At 39.2% G+C, this 21,673-nt stretch overlaps 1 protein-coding gene and 1 long non-coding RNA gene across 4 annotated transcripts; one reads left to right on the forward strand and one right to left on the reverse strand.

Moving 5' to 3' along the window:
- Positions 1-2,301: 2,301 nt before the first annotated feature.
- On the forward strand, positions 2,302-12,811 carry LOC147327408 (uncharacterized). The gene is made up of 3 exons (XR_015130021.1): positions 2,302-2,392; positions 3,760-3,913; positions 10,349-12,811. It is a non-coding gene; the product is annotated as an uncharacterized LOC147327408 (long non-coding RNA).
- Positions 12,812-15,283: 2,472 nt separating this feature from the next.
- Positions 15,284-20,095, reverse strand: LOC147327409 (beta-1,3-galactosyltransferase 2-like). Of its 3 annotated transcripts, XM_086295014.1 has the most exons (3): positions 18,691-20,094; positions 18,299-18,380; positions 15,284-17,093 (listed from the first exon to the last, which is right to left on the reverse strand). In XM_086295014.1, exon 3 carries the CDS (start codon positions 17,086-17,088, stop codon positions 16,105-16,107), a length of 984 nt encoding a protein of 327 aa, XP_086151140.1. In that variant the 5' UTR covers positions 17,089-17,093; positions 18,299-18,380; positions 18,691-20,094; the 3' UTR covers positions 15,284-16,104. The 3 variants fall into 3 exon arrangements, with proteins under 3 accessions (XP_086151140.1, XP_086151138.1, XP_086151139.1); XM_086295012.1 differs by lacking the exon at positions 18,299-18,380 and having other exon boundaries at positions 18,780-20,095; XM_086295013.1 differs by lacking the exon at positions 18,299-18,380 and having other exon boundaries at positions 18,691-20,095.
- Positions 20,096-21,673: the final 1,578 nt, after the last annotated feature.

A 21,673-nucleotide genomic window follows, 5' to 3' on the forward strand; every position in this document is an offset into this window, starting at 1 on the left:
TTAATACAAAACTTCGGTACATGTACAGCTGCTCCCCACACACACATGCCTCTCGCACATTAACACATTCTGGGAGATCTGACAGTCTAAACTGAGACGGTCAGTCAGACAAGCCGGGGCATGTGTGAGCAATGTCCAGATGAAATCCATCTATGTGACACACGCACAATAAAAATATAAAGTTAGCCAGAGACACGGCTGATTGTGTAGAAGATCATTTTAAATTCTCTGTACAATCAGTTTGTAGAGCTTTACGCCTTCCCCAAGGTAACCCATGACCACCTGTTAGCAGTCCACAGCATGGGGCGCATTTCACTGAGTGGATCATGCCATACCATGGGATGGCATCAGGTACAGTACACTTAGTTGGTTTTATAATTGCTTTTTACTTCTCTTTGGCAGCTATAGATAATTACTCATCATGTACATCTTATATTATCTGCACTGCAGCCTTGAAGGGTAAAATTGAAGGTCCTATTGTGCGAAACCTACTCCAGACTAGCAATAAAGGCACACCTTTGCCATCCTTTTTTTTTTATTTCATATTTTACTTCTTATGATGATATTTTCTTTTTGGGCATTTTTACCTCCACCAAGGAGGTTGTGTTTTATGTAGCGTTACTGTGAGTGCTTTTTAAATGAATATCTGAGGTTTGTAGAGTGGCTCATGTTAATAATCCATTGCAATTTGGCTTACATCAAGGTTCAAGGTCAACTCAGTGATTTCTTGGTAAAACCTGACAAAATGCCTTGTAACTTAGAAAATATGATTCTTACAAGTGTGCTGTGTATTGTCAACATATAGGAAGAATTGTATAAAGATATAAAATATCATGTCACATTTGACCTCTGACCTTTTTATTCAAGGCCAACAGAAGGCCAAGGTCATAACAATGCTACGTAGAGCATTTTAAAATGATGTTGCATACTGCCATTGTTTGTACTGACAACGTATAGATATATAGGTAATGATATGTGGGTATTGTAAATTCTTATTCTAAATTTACTTTATTATGATATTGTAAAGTACATTATAGTAACAGGTCATAACATTTAAATGAGTAATATTTTAAATACATGTACAATGTTCCTGAAAAATAATTTTTTTTTTTGGTAAACAAAATAAAATTGTGATCAAAAACTTGTTTCACTTGATATTTATCACAAAAAAATGAAATGTATTTTACTAAACACTGCAATGATGTTTCAGTGTTTAGTAAAATGTTTAAACAGTGTGGAAAACAAACAATGCCTGCACTTGGCACGTGGTTTTACTGCACTACAAACCTTTTAAAGTAGGTTTAAAAAGAACAAAGAAAAAATTAGTTTACAAAAAATGCAATAATATTCCACTTAGATTAAATACTGCTCAGATAGTGAGCTGCCTCGGTTGAAGTTTAAACTGTCTGAGTGCTTCTTGTTTTCTTGTCGTTGTAAATCATAACTTCGCCTTTGTGTTTTTCTACTTTGACTCCCATGTGATACAACATCATCTAGTGGTACTCTAACAAAATCAGATGCGATTAATCATTTAACCTCCATTCTTCATCTGCTGTACATGGAATCAATCCGTAGCCCCGAATCTCTCACGAACATCAGCTGGCTTTTGTTTGATGGGTCCCATCACAGAGCTGCTTTGCCTCGTGTGAGCCTGTGCTTGGGTGTTTGTGTGAGCGCACATGCGAGGCTGAGAAAGAGGAACAGATTTTGACAGGAGCGCGAGAAAACAAACACAGCAAGCCAGATCCTTTGCAGCTATGTTTGATCTGCTGCTTTACAGCACAACACTAATCTGGGTTGTTCTCAGGGGAAGAAATCAATACAGCAAAATGACTAACCTAAAGGTAGGAAACCTAGTAATGGCTAGTATGGATGAGCAGGGTAATTAATTAGGGCATAAGAATAAATGTCACATAATAATGTGTTAGTTTTTCCACGTATAGATTACCAGATTAAATCTGGTAACATTACTGAGCCTGTGAAAATCTATCTACTATCTATCTATCTATCTATCTATCTATCTATCTATCTATCTATCTATCTATCTATATATATATATATATATATATATATATATATATATATATATATGCATGTATGTATGTATGTATGTATAAGAAGTCAATTTTTGAACACCATCAGACCATGAATGGACACTGAAGACATGCAACAGCACTCCCTTCCAGAAACACTCTTAATACCACAGCACAAAGTGGTGTGTGCTGTAACAGGCTAAGTGTGGCTCTTGCTGTGTGAGCAGAGTAGGAGGACTGCAGTCGGGTACAAAGCGGGAGTGTTTCACTCAGTGTTTATGTGATTCACACAGCCGAGGCTGTGGAAGGCTTGACCCTCCAAAGACCTCCCCAGCACAGCGGAAATGACTTCTGTCTAAGTAAGACTTCAGCTTCTCTGTTTCAGTCTCTCCCAAAGTCCTAATTTGAAGCTTTAGGAAATGTAAATAAGACAGGAAAGTAGCTAAAGCAGAGGGAGTGTTACGTTGCTTGTGCTTGCATTCTGTGTATCAGCCACTGTGCTTTTGTGTTTTTATGTGTATACGTGCCAGCCAGGGTGCATGTGCTTCTATTGTGCACATAGCTGCCTGTGCAGTGTGTTTTACAAGTTCTTCGGGCAGAGATTGTTGTGGCAGAGAGGAAAACATGAAATAACACAATGGAATTCAGGCCTGGAGTTACTCTCCCCACGGGAGGCAGGCAGACTGCGTTTGGTCTGGAGCCAGGAACACTGAAGGAAAATGAGAACAGTGTCCATGCTACTTTTCTTATTCTCTCTTTCTCTTAAGTTGTGACAACGTCTTTTTGATTTTTTTGTGTGTGCTTGTTTGGGGGTTTTTTGTTCTCTTAATGCAGAACAAGCGCTTCCATATGATTCTTCTTCTTTCCTTGCCTTTCTGTATATCTGTGTTTCATATTTCCTGTGTCAGTGTGTGCTCCTCTCACTCTGGTATATTAATAGCACTTTGCAGTGATGATTAGGTTGCCACCTGCGCCCTATCACAGTCCCAACCCACACACACACACACACACTCATTGGCTGTGCGTGTGTGTGTGTGTGTGTGTGCGCGCATGTGGCGCGGGCGGGGGGGGGTTACAGTATGGGAGGGGCAACATATATATATATCAAATATATGTATACATGTATGTATGTAGGACACTACGTATGTTGTAAGGAAATATCACTGCAAGGAAATTAACAGCAAATAAAAAATATGCATATGAGAGAAGGTAGTGAATATGCAGTAGTTTATTTGATTAAAAAAAAAAAAGGGAAGGGGTCTATGCAAATGAAAATATATTTGTCTGATATCCAGTTCAAGAATATCTTCTCCAGCTTCTCTTAGATGTCTCAGTGAAAGTCCCACTCTGTCCCCTTGCACTTGTGTCTCAGACAATGTGTGCAGTGTTCAACATGTCAAACTTTCAGTTTGACTTTTGGAACGTGGGCAGGAAAGCAGGGAGACATACCTGGTAAGGAAGGGAGGCAGTTGGTAAGACTGGTGTGGCCAAAAAGCTCCTGGCTTTTCAATTTGTCGGTGTTTGCTCAGTGTTCTCTCCATGAGCCTCAGGATTTTATAATAGAAATCAGCATGGAAGGTTTTGCCTTTGGGTGCCAAGTAATGGTGCACAACCAAATGAATTTAGGGAGAGAAAAAAAGACAAGCATGGTTTTGGTCTCTCCCCTTGCCCTGATCATTGAGCTGTGATAACCTTTAGCACAAACATGGGGTTGCTCTCTGTCCAGGATTGAGGTCCATGATGAAACTGCCAAGTGCACAGCACAAGTGGTCAGAATGGGACGTCTAGTGAGTGATCTAAAAATAGTAGCTGCACTAGAAGCTGTCTGGATATGGCCAAGAAGATGCCTTCGAATGGAGATATAGCCAAATTCAAATCAGGTAATTGTTTTTCACTATTATTGGACTATCCCCAAAACTTGTCAGTCATATCTGTCTGTATGTCACAGACTAACAGAAAGATCACCCACGCACAGAGCACTGAAAAAGCTAACCAGGTTTATTTTTTCTGGTTCTACCAGAGGTTCCTTCCTGTTAAAAGTAAGTTTTTCGTTCCCACTGTCGCCAAGTGCTTGCTCAATGGGGTTTGTCTGACTGTTGGAGTTTTCTTCTTAATACTGTATGGTCTTACAATATAAAGCACCTTGGTTGCTACATATAAATAAAATTAAACTGAATAAAATCAAATTAATATCAATGCTTAAAATATAGTTGTGAGTGTTTGCGTTTTAGTTTAGCAATTCCATCATTTATTGAATAACTTTATCTTGATATTCATATTGCAGAAAAACATCCTGACATTTTCTTTAAAAACATGATGGCACAATAAAGAATCCATGCTATGTGTTCAATCACAGATCAGTTAAATTGAAACTGTAGAAAATAGTTATTTTACCTTTTTCAGCTTCATGAGCATCAATTATTCTGATTCTGTGGGATTCTGAGAAATCTCTTTCTTTTTTTTTTTCAAATTTGCACAGAAACAGAGAAAATTGAAAAGCATTCACATTCTGAACAGAACAGTTTTAATATGAAAGAGTAATGTAGTTATGTTTAGATTGTTCAATTTCACTTACATATTATGTGCAAATCAGTGGAAGTCACCAGTACCACTAGAGAACCCACACAGACATGCAGAGAACATGTACACTGCACAAAGAACGGCTCCGAGCAGATGATGGATTCAAACTCAGGACCTTCTTGCTTGCTTTTCCCCCCACTTTATTACTTAAAAATTTATGTGTTTAATGCAATTTATTTTAGGTTTTTTGGAGGGGGGTGTTCACACCAATGAAGTAGAAGTCTGAAAAACTCACAAAAACTATATATCAAATATGATGCACGCGTTAAGAGCAGCTCTGCAAGAGACTAAAATTTGCAATTCAATGAGGAGATTTGGCAGATCCTGTTCTTAGCATGATAGAATCTTTGAAAATGTGTAATATGTTGAGCCACAAAAAGGAAAAGATTGAAATAATTGGAAGAAAATGTGAAGCCTTGGAATCAGTAGGCCCAATTATAGAATTGACTCAGTTTAGTTTCAGTGTGGTTATAAATATAATCCAATGTGATGAATGTCTCAATATCTTAATGAAATGAGTGCTGGAGCTGGTGGAGGGGAGAACAGGGAGGACAAGAAGGAAAGAAGAGGCAGAGGAGGTGACAGTGAGATGTCAGCACAACAGGAAAGAAAAATGATCTGACAGGAACTGGGAGGGTATAGTAAAAGAGAAGAGAGAAGAGCGTAGAGAGGAAGACTAGGCGAGATTTAATGGCGGAGAGTGAGTGGGAAGAAGAGAGCAAGAAAAACAACAAGGCCGAGGGAGGGTGGACAGGGGAGGGAAGCTGGGATGACACAGTCATGGGAAACCACATTCGGTCCCTGCCCCAGACTCTGCAGTTGTTGGCCTCGTCAGTGTTGTTGTTTTGTTTTCACATGGCCTTAAACCTCTCTGTGTGGACCACAAACAGATGTTAATGACGTTTCTCACTGCAGTTTGTGCTCGAAGTCATCAGTGCTGCAAATGGGCTGTGGTGAGACGTCCTGTGAGGATGGACGCCAGCAAACAAGAAAGAGGTTAAAAAAAAGAAAAAAGAATCTCAGAAACACTCATGAAACAAAAACATGTGAAAAAAATTTGTTTGGCGATGTTGGCCAAAAACCCAATTTGCTTACTTTACAGTTATACCATTACAACGATGATGAGTGGAGGCCTGACAAATGTCAATATTAAAGGGTTTACAGCAGTTCCAGTCAACACACAGCAAACAGAAGCCCGTGGTGCAAGTCTTTGTGGCTACAGCTGGGGGTGAATTCCATTCAGGCTTTCTTTGGTAACAGGTTTCTTACAAAACATATAATTAGCAACAGTAGAACAATGCACCACATTATGATTAAAGATCAATGACAAATTACACAAAACTCCCACAGCTTGGTTTATCAGAAGTGCTCATTAGCATTGATTCTCTTTGATTTCCCGTCAGTGCAGCTGAACATTTATTTTAAAAGGTATTATCTTAATGTGAATCAATTTAAATGTTTGTTTTCAAGCGTGGCTGAAAGTAAAATACAAAAGGAGCCCACCGAGCCAGCCTAACCGCAATGCAAGCCTGGATTATCCTGTAAATCAATGGCAGTTCAGGGAGAGAGCAAAAATACGTTTTCCAAAAGTAGTCTGTTATGCTTCTTCACTTATACAGTTAGGTTCATATATATCGACACTGACACAGGTTTTGTTTTTTACCTGTTTACTGAAACATATTCCAATTATATTGGAATAGTTATATAATTTACATGGACACCATGTGTAGACTCTCAGCTTTCATTTGAGAGTATCCACATTCAAATTGGATGAAGGGTTTAGGAAATTCAACTCCTTAACATGTGCCAGCCTCTTTGTAAAGTGACCAAAAGCAATGGACAGTTGACTCAAATGCTATTTTATGGGCAATTTTGTTATGTCATTATCAGTTAAGCAGATAAAAGGCCTAGAGCTGATTTGAGGTGTGATGCTTGCATTTGGAGGATTTTGCTGTGACGATATGTGGCCAAAGGTGCTCCTATGCAGGTGAAACAAGCCATCCTTAAGCTGTGAAAACATCAGAGAAATTGCTACAATATTAGAAGTGACAAAATCTACAGTTTGGTACATCCTGAGAAAGAAGGAAAGCACTGGTAAACTCAGCAACACAAAAAGATCTGAATGTCCATGGAAGACAACAGTGGGGAATGATTGCACAATCATTTACATGGTAATGAGAAACCCCTTTGCAACTGCCAAGTTAACAACACTCTCCAGGAAGTAGACATAATGATATCCAAGTATAAAATAAAGAGAAATAAAGAGAGCCTCAAGGCTCAATTGTACTTTTCTAAACAACATCTAGAAATCCAGCAAAGCTCTGGAAAAACCAAGACAACTTCTAACAGAATGACGGTATGAAGAAAGTATGGAGAAGGGGTGGAACAGCTCATGATCCAAAGTATACCCCATCATCTGTAAAACACTGCGGAGGCAGTCTAATGGCGTGGGCCTGCATGGCTGCTAGTAGAACTGGGATACTAGTTTTTATTGATAATGTGACACAGGACAGAAGCAGCAGAATTAATTCTGAGGTGTTCAGAGACATACTGTCTGCTTAAATCCAGCTAAATACAGTCAAATTGATTGGGTGGCGTTTCATAATACAAATGGACAATGACCCAAAACATCTGTCTGTCAATCTCCCGCTCCTTTCTCCCATCACTCGTAACCAAGACCCCGAGATACTTATACTCCTCCACCTGGGGCAGGAACTCGTCTTTGACCAGGAGTGCACACTGCACCCTTTTCTGGCTGGGGACCATGGCCAGATTTGGAGGTGCTGAATCTCATTCCCACCGCTTCACACTTGGCTGCAAACCATTCCAGTGTGAGCTGGGGGTCATCACCCGATAAAGCCAACAGAACCACATCATCTGCAAAGAGCAGAGATGAGATTCTGAGACCACCGAAGTGAAAGCCTTCTGCCACTTGGCTACACCTAGAAATTTTGTCTATAAAAATTACGAACAGAATCTGTGACAAAGGGCAGCCCTGGCGGAGCCCATCACCCACTAGTCCAACTTATTGCCAGCTATGCAGACCAAGTTCATGCAATGGTTGTATAAGGATTGTATGGCTCGTAGCAATGGGCCAAATACCCCATAGTCCCTAAGCACCTTCCACAGGACACTCTGACGGACATGGTTGAATGCCTTCTCCAATACCACAAAGCACATATAGACTGGTTGGGCATGCACCCTCAAGAATCCTTGAGAGGATAAAGAGCTGGTCCAGTGTCCCACAACCAGGATGAAAACTGCTCTGTTGCTCCTGCATCTGAGATTTGACTAATGGACAGACTCTCCTTTCCAGCACCCTTGCATAGACTTTCACAGGGAGGCTGAGCAGTGTGATCCCCCTATAGTTGGAACACATGCTCTAGTCCCCTTGCTTAAAAGTGGGAACTACCACCGCAGTCTGCCAATCCAGAGGTACCATCCCGGATCTCCACGCAACATTGTAGAAACGTGTCAACTAATACAGCCCTACAACATCCAGAGACTTCAGGAACTCAGGGTGAACCTCATCTACCCCAGGGGCTCTGCCACCAAGGAGTTCTTTAGCTGCCTCAGTGACCTCATGCCCAGAGATAGAAGATTCAGTCATTAAATTTGTCCAATTAAATAACTGAAATGAGTTGTCTTATTTAGAATGCATTGTGGTAATGCAAAGAACCAAAATTTGAAAAAAAATGTTCTCTCTGTCCAGATATTTATGGACCTATTTTTATTTTCCAGATTTGTCCTTTGTAAATCATAATCCAGGAATGTCAAAGATTAGGCCCGGTCCAGCCTGCTGGAGTGCTTTCCAAAGTGTGTCAATTTCAGCAAAATCATCACCAGTACTGCTACTGTACTGTATGTGATAGTGTACAGGGCCAGTATTGACAATATTCTCAATACTGATACTTTTGACTTAAATGCAGCTTATGTAGGGGAGAGCAGCGTGTCATGGTTTGTGAGATGAATCATCATTTTGCAAATTCCCAAACCCATTTTAGTGACTAACTAAAATGGGTTAGTCACTAGTTAAACCACTAAATGATTGTGATTTTTACTTTTCACGATAACTGGTGAACAGAACAAAACATCTATTTTGACATTGAGGTTTTTTTTATAGAGGACTTGTAAATGTTTCTGTCTCTAAAGCACTTTGGATCAGCTCCTGCTGTTTAAATATTATATAGGCTATAAAAATCATAGACATGAAAGTGAACACAGAAAGGCTTTTTTTTTTATTATTTATATCTGAGGTACCCAAAACATTGATTTGGTTGATCGAGACGTGACATTTTCAGATGAACAGAACAGAATCAACTTTTTGGGATTTCGTTAGCTGGATGATTGAGCATGCATCAAGACATATTTAACCTCCTAGGACCTGGTGTCCACATATGTGGACATCACATTTTCTGATATCTAGACCAAAATACTACATTTTGCTCTTCAAGGACCTGATATGCACTTACGAAGACATCATACTGCCACTGTTCTATCGAAATTTAAAGCGAATGTCCTCAAATGTGGATCTCATTTTTCTCAGAAACTAAAATCAGGTTAAAAAAAAAAATGCATCCCACGATTCTTTGTTTTTACATTCATCAGGTCCCAATCAGCCCAAATAGCATAGAGAAATTAAAAATTCATGCCATGAAAGAGTTCAGGTCTTATGAGGTTAAAGTATATTTATAATAATAATAATAATAATAATAATAATAATAATAATTTAACAAAATTCAGAGATCTACATACTGATCTTAGAGGACCAAAACAAAGTATCGGTCCTATCATATCATATACAAACAAAATTTGGATCAATCTGCCCATCTTTAGCCAGGAGTACTGGCATGACCAGGAAATAGCAAGTTAAAGGTATGTTTAGATCTTGATAAGTTGTTTGGTTAAAAATACACTGTTATCTGTGAATTTCATATGTAATGTATGCATAAATGCATTATATATAGTGACTGCATATGGAAAGAGTGAGACATAGTGACTAAAATGCACACGTTCATTGTGAGTGCATGGTACTTGAAAGAACTTGACATATAACATATATGTCAACTGAAGTAATTCATTTAGTATTGCTCACTCGGAAAAAACAAGTTATTCTAAGTACTCATTTTGAACAAGTTGCCCTAACTTAAATATCTTAAATAAACTGTAACTTTTCTAATGCAGTGAGTCTGCATAATCTTTTTAAGTACTGGCAACTTGTCAGATTTTACAGTGTCAAAGCACAAGTGGTATGGAAAGCATTTCCCATGACACACAGGCGTTAATCTACCTTCATTATAACCAAAACAAAACCAAACACTGTCCCTGATAGGGACAGTCTCACTTTATCATTACTGTGGCTACAAGAACTACGGTATCACCATTATTTTTACAATTATGTTTACAAGAAGTATGTGTGTTAAGAACAAATTATTCCAATTTTCAGGTCTTTCAACCATCAATAAAATAGCACAAATTGTGATTATATAAGAGATATGTAATAAATCAAGAACATGCATAGATCTTATGCTGGAGCTTCTTTTTTCCTGTAGCAGGGCAGTCTGAACAGCTGTGTTTGTTATGAGAGAAAGAGGAGAGAGGATGCTGGAGAAGAATCGGGAGTAAGAGACTGTATACTATTATGTACGCTTGTTTAATTCTGTGTATATACAACATACATGGGCCTGTGACATGTTTGTGTGTGTTTTTGTCTGTGTCTGCATGTGTGTTTTTAGGGAACTGACCACAGCGGGAGGCCTCCAGCAGCAGGGGCTACCAGTGCTTCTCACAGCCTGCAGAGTGACTCCTTGACAGGGATCGTGAGAACCTGAGTGGCAGGGGTCCTTGTGGTCAAGAGGAACTTGACTAAATGTAAAGAAACGAGAAAAGGCAGTGTACACAGAGCATCTGGCAATTCTGCTCATGGAAACAAGGACGCTCTTTGATTTTCTCCTATTATACTCCTTGCCACTGAAACATCCTCTTTTTTTAAAAGAAATAATAATTATGAAAAATTATTACTCATTGTTTTTAAACATGCAGAAGTGGTCGACATGACCTGCCAAAGCTCAAAAGATGAAAGAAAATTGATTCAAGTGACTCTGAACCCGGCATGGTTGTTGGTGCCAGGTGGGGTATTTCAGGGACTGCTGATTTACTGGGATTTTCCCCATTCATTACAACTGAGGTATGGAGAAGAGCATCTCTGAATTGCCATGGAACATTGAAGCAGATGGGCTAAGGAAGCAGAAGAGCACACGTTGTGCCATGTCGAAACTGAGGCCAAATTTGGACCATAAAAGATTGGAAAACCAATCTTGTCTGAAAGTGTCAATTCAAGCTAAAATTTTCAATGGTAGGCTCATAATTTGGCATAAACAACATGAAATCAGGGATCCATTCTTCATTGTATCAGTGTTTCAGGCTGCTGGTGGGGTAATGATATCAGGGATGATTTTTTCGGCACGCTTTGGGTACTAATTGTACATCATTTAAGCACCACGGGCTACCTAAGCTCTGTTGCTGACTGTATCCATCCCTTTATGACCACAGTGTAACGACAAACAACAAAATCTCTGAGGAATGTTGTTGAATCTGTGTCATGAAACATTAAGGTAATTCTGAAGATGAAAAAGGGACCAACCCCGTACTACCAAGGTGTACCTAATGAATTGGTTAGTGAGTGTATATTTTAATTCAAATGGTTTGCTCAAGCCCTGAATTTGATTTTTTAATTGATTGTCATTATCGTTATTATTATTGTGAAATAAACAATGTGAAAAATGCGATAGTGTAAATTGACTGTTTGTAAATTAAAATGCTTTACAGTGCTCCAACATTTAATATGTCTATGATGAAAGTAATTTGTAATTTGTAAATTTAAATGTTTTTTTGTTTGTTGTTTTACTTTTGATTTTTTTTTTTTTTCATTTTAGAAGTTTCTTTTTTGTTGTTGTTTTTTAAATAACAATAAATTTATAATCAGTCAGAGGCTCATAATCACAGCTGCAAAGTCTTTGGTGGAGGTAACTACATTCTTCTGTGATTTTTCCAAACAACTTTGTTCTGTATGACTGCTTCAAGTCCCTCATCGCTCTTTGACACTGAGCTGGAAGCAGCAGGACATCTGATTTTCTTTCTGTTCCCACACCTGTCTTCTTGCTCTTTGCTGCTGTTCTTCTTTCTCTTAGTCATCAAAAGACACCACGTCCTCTCTGTTTTTTTCCCCCTATGTCCTTCATCTCAAACTCTTACTTGTGTCAGTTTGTGCCTGTGTTATTATTTATGGGCTGGTGAATGGAGAGAGATTGAATGAGACCCAGAGCTTGGCCTTTACCCTCACACTGTCTGCTACTCCTAAATCACCACAGAGTCTGGCTTACTTTCACATTAATGGTTTGTCCATGGTGTTTGTGTGAGTGAGAGAAAGAGCCAGGCACAGAAAGAACAAAAGAGCCGCCTTTTGTCCTTAAACTACTTGGTTGTTTGTCCAAAAGCCTCGTATAGCCTTTGTTTTCTGTTTTCTTGTTGTAAAAACAAGTATTTTATTTTAAAAAATTCAGTTTCTTCAGTTATGAACAACCACTTAGTGACAGTGAAAAGGAAAAACTCTCTTTTAACAGGAAGAACCCTCTGGCAGAACCAGGCTGGGGGAGGGCCAGGAGGCTGCCAGGTCACTGTGGAAGAGATCCAACGATTATTAATAACTAATGATTAAATGCATTTAATGACTGGTGTTTTAAGTTTATTTAGTTTAAAGCCTAATATCAAAAGTATAGAAACTATCCAATCAAAACTGGGAGCTGGTTCCACAGAAGAGAGGTTTGAAAGCTGAAGGTTCTGCCTCCCAAAATTGCAAACTAGCAGTCTGAGAGCCAAATGCTCTGCTGGGGTGATATTGCTCTATGAGGTCTTTAAGATAAGATGGGGCCTGATTATTCAAGACATTGTTTGTGAGTATTCACTCTACTGTCAGCTTGTCTCCAGATTTTTTTCAAATGAGTGTGTCAATATTTGAGGGCTGTACAGGTAAAAAAAATGAGCTCTTTTCGTATTGTCATTGGATTCATTATACTACTAGCTTGGCTTAACTCTGTCACTGTGGTTTTCATGTAGAGGAGCATGTTCATGTAGCACAGAGCTGTTTTAACATATGCAATTAAAACTCTTCAATATAGTTATCTGTTCAGTGGTTTACTTCCCATAAAAAAACCATAATATTCTGCACATCAGTGCAACTTAAACCACTGTACCTGCTTTAAAGATACATGCACTGATGGATGTTTTTGGTGTGTGTGTGTGTGTGTGTGTGTGTGTGTCTACGGCCAAAACAGGACCAGCTCAAGTTTATGACCCTGCAGTGCAGTCTTTCTTCTCAGGGTGACAGAGCAGACAGCCGATCTGCAGGGGGAATAGGAGGCTAGTCTGAAGGACACCTGGTCTGCGAGGAGCTCAGTTGGACAGTATTTTATGTATTTTGTACTTTCAAAGTCATTGAAGCAATTGTAAAAATATATTTTCAGAGTGTCCAATTTTGCCTTGTCATTGTGATTTAAATGGACATGAAGTTTAAATTGGGTTTGCACGTTAGCCTGGAGCAAAATCATCCTAATCCCTCTGTTTCCCTTTATCTGTGAAGCAAGTCACCTTTTTATGCTTTGAAAAAACAGCAGTTGTGTCATTCATTGGTATTTGGTATGTCTATTTTTATCTGTGTATGCTTAACTTCTTCTCAGCTTCAGTAAATTCAAAACACACTTTCTATTACCCCGCACCAAACTACTGAGAAAGGCTTTGGTTTCTTAGGAACATAAATGATATCCAATTCTCCTCAAAGCTACAGAGAGAGAAGGAGAAAGACTGCACACAAATCATTCTGAGCTCCATCAACTCAATCCTTTTTGATAGCATCAAAGGAAGGAAGAAGATGAGCAATTTCCTGTGTTGTGAGTGTACAAATTGAAAAGTCTGTATAGTCTCTGTGAGGGTTTGTGTTTATACCTGAAACAGGAACACAATATATGGCCTAGTAATGCACACACCGCAGACACATGCTCAAACAATCTGTCTAGTGGGCAGAGACAGGAAGTAGTCTGAAAAGGAGGAAGAAAAAAATGGTTGCAACATTTAACATTTAAAGTGACAAAAAGCACAGCAGTGCTAAACCAACAAACGTATGGTACACTCACACTAGCACACCCATGTGTGTGTGACCTTCAAATTTAAAGTTTGTTTGACTAGTGGGATTACTGGTCCTGGTCTTACAGGACTCACAGGTGGCCCCCTGTGTGGATCAGTTGGAGCCAGACATCACTAACACATGTAGTGCGATCAACTCCAACAGCTCCCACAGCCTGGTACTTCAAAACCTCAACGAGAGTTTAAGGTACTGGGAGTCAAAATTGGTGGGTAATTGTGCTAAGTAATCAATAAATCTGTGAGGAACAGTGTGTGCCCACTTCATTGTGTCACCAAAGGCATAAAATACTGAAGGGAGAGAGAGTATGACAAACAAATTGTCGCTATTTAAATTTTTAGCTGTTTTCTTGGTTAAGGCTGCAGTCAGCGGGAGCTAGAACAGGGCCTTGACAGAAAGTTAATGGATCAGAGAGCTGGAGATAAATGAAAACACAAACCTATCACATTACCCTCGTGGAACAGAGACAAACCATTGTATGACCATTAGTTCTGAGCATGTTACTCGCCGGTTTCCCCCCCCTTTTTATCAATATGAAAATTGCTTTTAAAATTGCCAACAATGACTGTAATTCTTTCATGCATGCTTTTCATATTCTTTAAGCATCTTTAAATTTTAAGAAAATCCATGATGTCAAACCATCATTCCCCAAATAGCATTAACGCTCCTGCTGTAGGCACAATACAGCACTCAGTTGTGCAGACTGTGTGAAAGAAATACTTCTTTATTCTAAGCATGAAACTGCACATAAGTGATATTTAAAAGTGTCAGACAATCAAATGCACGTCTCTCCTTTTAGGTTTGGAACCTACCAAAGATTTCAGTACTCACTGTTGATTTCTACTGGAGCCAAAAAAGATTCAGTTCTTAATACACAGTACCCATGAGTGCTTGCCTAAAACTCTGACCTTGATGGGTCAGAGGTTTTGGTGCTTCGTTATGTTCATCAACATGTTCTGGAAGTTTTTTTGGAAGTTTATGAGCGAACTCACTGGCTGACAGGATAAATGGCAGACTTGCCTTTCACCTCAGCATCGTTGCTCCTCTTGACACAATGATGAGGAAGAGGTTCCTGGCATTCCTCCCGAGCTTCCTGATGCGTTCAAGTCAGCATTCCTAAATCCTTCTGTGTGAGCTAAACCTTTCTTTAGATGTCTGTTAAATGCTAAAAGTTGTATTTTAAAATTGTCTCGTTTTAGACGAATGTCACTGTTCTCAAATATATGGCCAGATAATGTTAGGTAAATGTAATTAAAAGTAGTTTAACAATTATATATTTTACCTTAAAAATTCAAAATTTCCATTCATTTGGAAAACAAACACCACATAGTACATTTCTTTGATGCTGGATTTTTGGTTAAAAATGAAAAACTTCAATTGGACTTAAACAGACATAAAATGATTTTTATTTAATGTAAATATTTTAATTGTGTTTTGAAGAAATTTACATCAAACTTTTAAATGAGTGGGGTTGATAAATATGCAGCAGATTAATAAAAATTGTTGTTGTTGTTGTTTAAAGTGGTTAGGAGTGTTGTGGCTTAAATTTTATCGAATCAAAGTCTGCCATCTTGTGGAAGTATGAGAAACTACAACTGTATTCCCAGTACTGGCCAGTTTGTTTAAACTCGTGGTACTTTTCCTATATCGCATTGCATCAAGATCATACATGCAACATAGTTTAGATAACATCAGTTTAACTTGACATAGAAACAAGTATGTTACATGAACTAGGAAAAACACCACAGCATTTATATCCTAAATCCTATATATCCTTTATTTATATGTATATCCTTTGGTGTTATCCATACCATAACACCAAATATAAAAGACAAACACAGAGAGTAAAAAGTACAGAAAGACAAAAGAGCTAAAGTTAAATACAAGAGGATATAAAAGTAACTTAAACATCTCACACTTGAGCTGAGGATAAAGGAGGCCTGGCTGACTTCAATAAAAAGTGATTACAATATCATTTTATCATTTGAAAATCCAATATCACCACAAAGATCTAACATGTAAATATATAAATGTACTCTTAATACTAACCCCTGACAAAAAGCCTCTCACAACCTCTGTGCTTCAGTTAAATATATTGACCTTTTTCAAAGGAAAGAAAATTATATTAACTTGGCCTAATGATCAGATTTTGCAAGATGTACCGTAACAAAGGTGTCTCCATTTTGCCACATAATAAATATGCAATATTTTATTTTTGTTTTAACCATTGGCCAGATTCAGGTTCCCACTCCATTGATCCAAAATCCTATAAACAATCCCTTTTTTGGAAAACCTTCAGCACTGAACTCCCCGTTTGATCCTCTCCCAGTAGTCATTCATTTGCAAGATGCTTGTTGTTGTCGAAGCGATCACCTTTGAAAGACTGCAGCTGCTCAGAGAATGGCTGGGATTGACAAGAAACATTGTTTCTTCTGGAGGGTCAGTAGGAGATACGCCCAGGCGTTTCAGACACATGCCGAGGTAAGCATCTTCAATGTAGATCGGTTTGATCTCAGGTGACACTCCCAAGATCTTCCCAGGAAGGTCTAGTGACATGACGTAGGCAAAGCCGAGCGGATACGGGGGGTACTCTGATTCAGCAATCACAGATCGAGGCATGTAGAACTTTATAAATGGGTTCCTTAAAACAGGACTATGCCACCAAACCAGCCCAGTCATATAGTTTTGCTTAGCTGTGCTAGGATCCACCAACAGTTTCACCAGATTCGGGACATTGAGTATAACATCGGAGTCGATCTTCATGACAAAGGAAGCCTTAGTACAGTGTGCAGCCAGCCACTCCAGCATGACCATAGTCTTGATAGTCAGATTATAGTAGCTGTCCTGAAAGTTGCTCTGAATCAGGTCATGGTACAGTTGATTCTCCTGCTGAAGCTTCTCTTGCTGATGTTTAGCATCACTTCCACCAGGGAGGCCCACTATGAAGACAGTCTCTACCTGCTGACCCAGAATCAGCTTCTCATTTCCCCACGTCTGCCGGATGGCATCCCGAGTTGCCACATTACCGGGTGCAACAGGAACCATCAGAATAAGGAAAGGAGTTGTGGTCCTACATGTAGGCGTGTCATCCATGATGAATTTGTAGTTTCGTGGGTAGGCCACATGATATGGTCCTGGATCCTCCCAACGTGGCTCTGCTGATGCTGGTTGATAAGGAATGTTCCTAACCACTTTGTTGGAATTGAGATAGAAAAAGATGAAAATCACTGCTGCTGCAATGCAAATGAAGATGCCTTTTAGGTGCCTCTTCTTGTCCATGAAAACTACAGAGAAAGGAAACATATTTTATCACGAGAACTTGTACAGCACGTATTCTGCAGACTTCATTGAGTGGTGGCCTCCAGCTCACTCTAGAGGGCAGCAGCGGTTTTTGATACGGGCGACACGGGCGGTTGCCCGGGGCGGCATCATGGTGGGGGCAAAATAAATAAATAAAAAATTACTCGTACTCATGCTGCCCCGACATCATGCCAGCGCATATCGGGAATGTCGTAGGCACCGACTGGTTTTCTATCGCCCATTTGCTGTGGGCGATAGAAAGATAGAAAGTGCTCAATACATAATGGCATTTTTTAACAACCCACTGAAAAAAGAGAAGGAAAGAAAACTTTCTAATCTTGCCAGTCATTTGTGAAGCCAAATTATCTTAATAGTCAATATAGGAACAACATCTAGAGTATATTGTTAAAGATTCAGAATTTTAAGTTCCGTGAAATGTTTTGCATACTGAACCTGGCAACTTCCCTTGTTTTATGCTCAAACAAGTGTACAATGAAAGCAGTCTACGGGAATTCTTGGACTTTAATGAACTTAAAAATACTTAGAAACTGTGCAATCGCATAGGCACACCTGTTCTGCTTGTTTTTCTGTATAAGGAATAGACGTCGGAGAGATCAGATAGACATCCCCGATAGAACCTGTTTCCCCTGCACCTGGAGCAAGGATCCAGTTTACTCCGCCTCCATTAAAACTAACTCGACGCGGAAGTCGTGATGTTTTAGTTTAGTGAAAAAGTGGAAAATTACATTACTGTTTAGTTTGTGAATTACAATATAAAGTGATATATTTATTGATTTTCACCTGTTAGAGATTATTTACTATCACGAGGACATTTTGCCACATAATTATTTGTATCCCCCTCTAACTTAACTGTATGAAGAGGTACAACCTCCAAAATCTCAGGAGTAAGAAGTCATTATAAGACGTGTTTGTGAAATAAAAATCAAGTATACGTGGGACAATTTGTCCGTATTTGGACGGGAAAATCAAATTGTGGGAAGATCAGCATGATATTATTTTTATCCCACTGTAATCTTAATGTATAAAGAGCTAACGTCTTCAAAGGAGTAAAAAGTCCTTATAACAAGCGTATTTGAATTAAAAATCAAGTACGTGGGATATCTGTGACTTGGACAGCCCAGCGCGTGCTCCCGACTCAGGGGGAACAAATTATGTCGGGGATACCTACCTTGGCACAACCGGACCTCTTAGCAGCCAATCAGCATTTAACCTGCTTTTGGGTCATCTGCGTCCAGCGACCTGTAGTTGACCTTTAGATTTGCACGGAAATAAATAAATAAATAAATAAATACATTTAAAAAATAAATTACAATAAAAAATAATTGCACGGTTTTTACTGTTTGTGAAGCCATCCTGTCTGTTCACCGACCGAACGGAAAAATAAAATAAAGAAAATTAAAGAAAAATTATAAACACCATAAATGTACGTTTTTAGCAACTATTTCCGCTTTTTGTGAGCTTCCTCGGAGCATGTCAGTGGACTATGTCTTAAAGAGAAGAGCTTTTCTTTATTCCAGAATCCGGTTATGCTTTGTCACATTAACAGCGATCAGCGCTCACCTGTTTTTGTCCCCTGCATTCGGCATTAAATCGGAGCACAAAGTAAAGCGTGCATGGAGAGTTTATTCAGCACGGGAATACAAACTGACGTAGGTTGTGTTGTTCCTTGATTTCCATCCGCTTGTTTGTGAAAAGCGCTCTTCTATTTCTCTTTTCATTTGAATTTAGATAAACTTCAGAGAGTTCCTACAACGTGTAACCACAGGGAGATCAAACAGGTAAACTCCACGCCCTGAGTCTGAGCACCGCCCAGTCAAGTCACTTCCTTACTTACTCTGGAATTCTCAAACTTTAATGAGCTCTGTGCTACTGCTGGCACTAGTACAACAAACAGCAACAAAAAAAACCCCGAAAAAACACCCACAAATCATCATCAGTGACTCATGACTGTGTAGCAACACACAGTTCAAATCACATCATTAAATTCGCTGATGACACGACCGTGGTGGGTCTCATTAGCAAGAACGACGAGTCAGCGTACAGAGAGGAAGTGCAGAGACTAACGGACTGGTGTAAGGACAACAACCTGTCTCTGAATGTTGACAAGACAAAAGAGATGGTTGTTGACTTTAGGAGGACACGAGGCGACCACTCACCGCTGAGCATCAACGGCTCCTCTGTGGAGATCGTTGACAGCACCAAATTCCTGGGCGTACACCTGGAGAAGGACCTCGGCTGGTCCCTCAACACCAGCTCCCTGCACAAGAAAGCCCAACAGCGTCTCTTCTTTCTGAGAAGACTGAGAAAGGCCCGGCTTCCACCACCGATCCTGACCACCTTCTATAGAGGAACTATTGAGAGCATCCTGAGCGGCTGCATCACTGTCTGGTTTGGGAGCTGTGCCATATCAGACCGCAAGACCCTACAGCGGATAGTGGGAACAGCAGAGAAGATCATCGGGGTCTCTCTACCCTCTATTGAGGACATCTACACCACACGCTGCATTCGCAAAGCCACCAGCATTGTGGCTGATCGGACACACCCCTCTCACACACTCTTTACACTCCTGCCATCTGGAAAAAGGTACCGAAGCATTCGGGCACGCACATCCAGACTGTGCAACAGCTTTTTTTCCACAAGCCATCCGTCTCCTCAGCAAAAAGGGACTGACTGATAAACACGCACACACACACACATACACTAACATTATCACTCAGCTTAACTCAAATACCTCAAAACATTGAGACTGGACTGACTAACCAACACAAGCGCAAACACACTGACCTACACCACCAAACCATCGCACACACCAACCTGTAAATGCTCTTTTGCACAATATTATTACTAGATATATTATATATATTTTTTTTTTTTTGCACTAACTTGTCTTGTAGCACCTTGGTTCCTGGAGGAACGTTGTTTCGCCTCACTGTGTATTTTTAAACTGTATATGGTTGAAGTGACAATAAAGTTGAACTTGAACTTGAACTTGAAATATTTTCAAATATTGTATAACAAGGCAAAACTAGAAACGTGAAAGCAAGATTTTTTTTCTCACTCTTAACTAACTGAAGCGTTTCTTTGAACTACCAAGTAAACAAATTAGTGCTCTCGTTCTGGCCAGACACGTGGCAGCACCTCTGCTATAATTTTGTTCGTATTAAAAATAAAAAATGAAGATATAAGTGTACACATACGTATTTTACTGCCAGTAAAAATTGCTTTATTTACAAATAACTCTCACTGAACTAACACAGCGAACCGCTCAACATGTCTGTACTCTCTGCTCATATTGCCTTCATACTAAATACTTTTTTTGCTTTTTAAAGAACTTATTTTGACATCGCACTCAACACCCAGAAACAAAAGAAAAGTAGCTTCAAGTGCCAAATTGTATTATATTTCTTCACGTCGATATACGGGTCGCAAGTAGGGGTGACGTGGGCAGTAAGTGGCCCACCTGACAGGTAGTTGAAATACTGGTTTTCTGAGCTACAAGGAAACGTCAGTGTAAAACTAATAACCGTTTCTGACGTTGGAAGCAAATGACATCCGCGCAATTGTTTGTTTTTTTTAAAAACAAACAAAAACAAACAAACAAGAAAACAAAAAAAACCCACATACATAAAACAGGAAAACTCACTGGCCAAATTCACAGTCGTGCGTTTGATTAAAGCAAAGTTAACACCTCCAACTTGTTTTTCCCTTCAAACCATACCGTTTTTCCTTTTTGGCATTATCCTGCTGAAAGAGGTCACGGTCATCACAGAATACTTTTTGCATTAAAGAGTGTAAATAGTCTGCAACAATGCTTAGGTAGGTGGTACATGTCAAAGTAACATCCATGGATGGCAGAGTTTTTATAGTCCCAGTTAACGAAAATCAAAGAAGCTGCCAGACAAGACAGGCAAAAAAAAAATGACATTAAAAAATTTCATTTAGATTTTGCCCACATTAGTCTACAAATGTCAAACTGAGAGTGAGATGCTTTTCTTTACATGCAGAACATTTTCTTTATCTTTAACAACAAATCAATTCTTTTATCTGCCTGCAACTATATAATGTAAGATCGCCATCATGGCCCAGTAAAGCTATGAGACTACACAGTGGGCAAAGATGTACAAGCGTCATCAAACCCAACACTTCAGACCTTGAATAAAACTTGATATTCTACATCTTGTTAAATGTAAATAGGCATGTGTTTAGTCTTAGTTTTTGCCTTTTTTTTTTTTTTTTTTGAATAATCAGAGGCATTACATGTTGCAAATAACCAGTCAACCATTGCAAATGTCATTTCCACTAAGTGTATCCCTCATTACTACAGCATACTAAATAAAGTACTACATACATGGTGGAAGCAGTCTGTTTCTGGCAGTCTGTTTGTGTAATTAGAGAGCGTGAATCAATTACAGTCTTCAAGTCCATTTTAACCTTTAAATGCTGTCCATCTTTGAGATCAGAACCCTCGTACTAAGGTGCATTTTTCTTTAAGATGTACAGTGAACCTTGACTTAATGACTCTTTACTGCCAGTGTCTCTTATT

The sequence above is a fragment of the Aulonocara sp. 'chitande type north' Nkhata Bay genome, linkage group LG6 (genome assembly GCF_057382095.1).
Source record: "Aulonocara sp. 'chitande type north' Nkhata Bay isolate Kocher_YH1m ecotype deep benthic linkage group LG6, A_spYH_male_GT1.1, whole genome shotgun sequence".
Lineage (NCBI taxonomy): Eukaryota > Metazoa > Chordata > Actinopteri > Cichliformes > Cichlidae > Aulonocara > Aulonocara sp. 'chitande type north' Nkhata Bay.

Bases quoted from the DNA above. Each gene is read 5' to 3' on its own strand.
- LOC147327409 (XM_086295012.1), bottom strand. From the start codon at position 18,807: ATGGAAATCAAGGAACAACACAACCTAC. The intron at 17,094-18,779 runs GTCAGTTTGTAT...CTTTCTCTGTAG, and splicing joins CAAGGAACAACACAACCTAC to TTTTCATGGACAAGAAGAGG.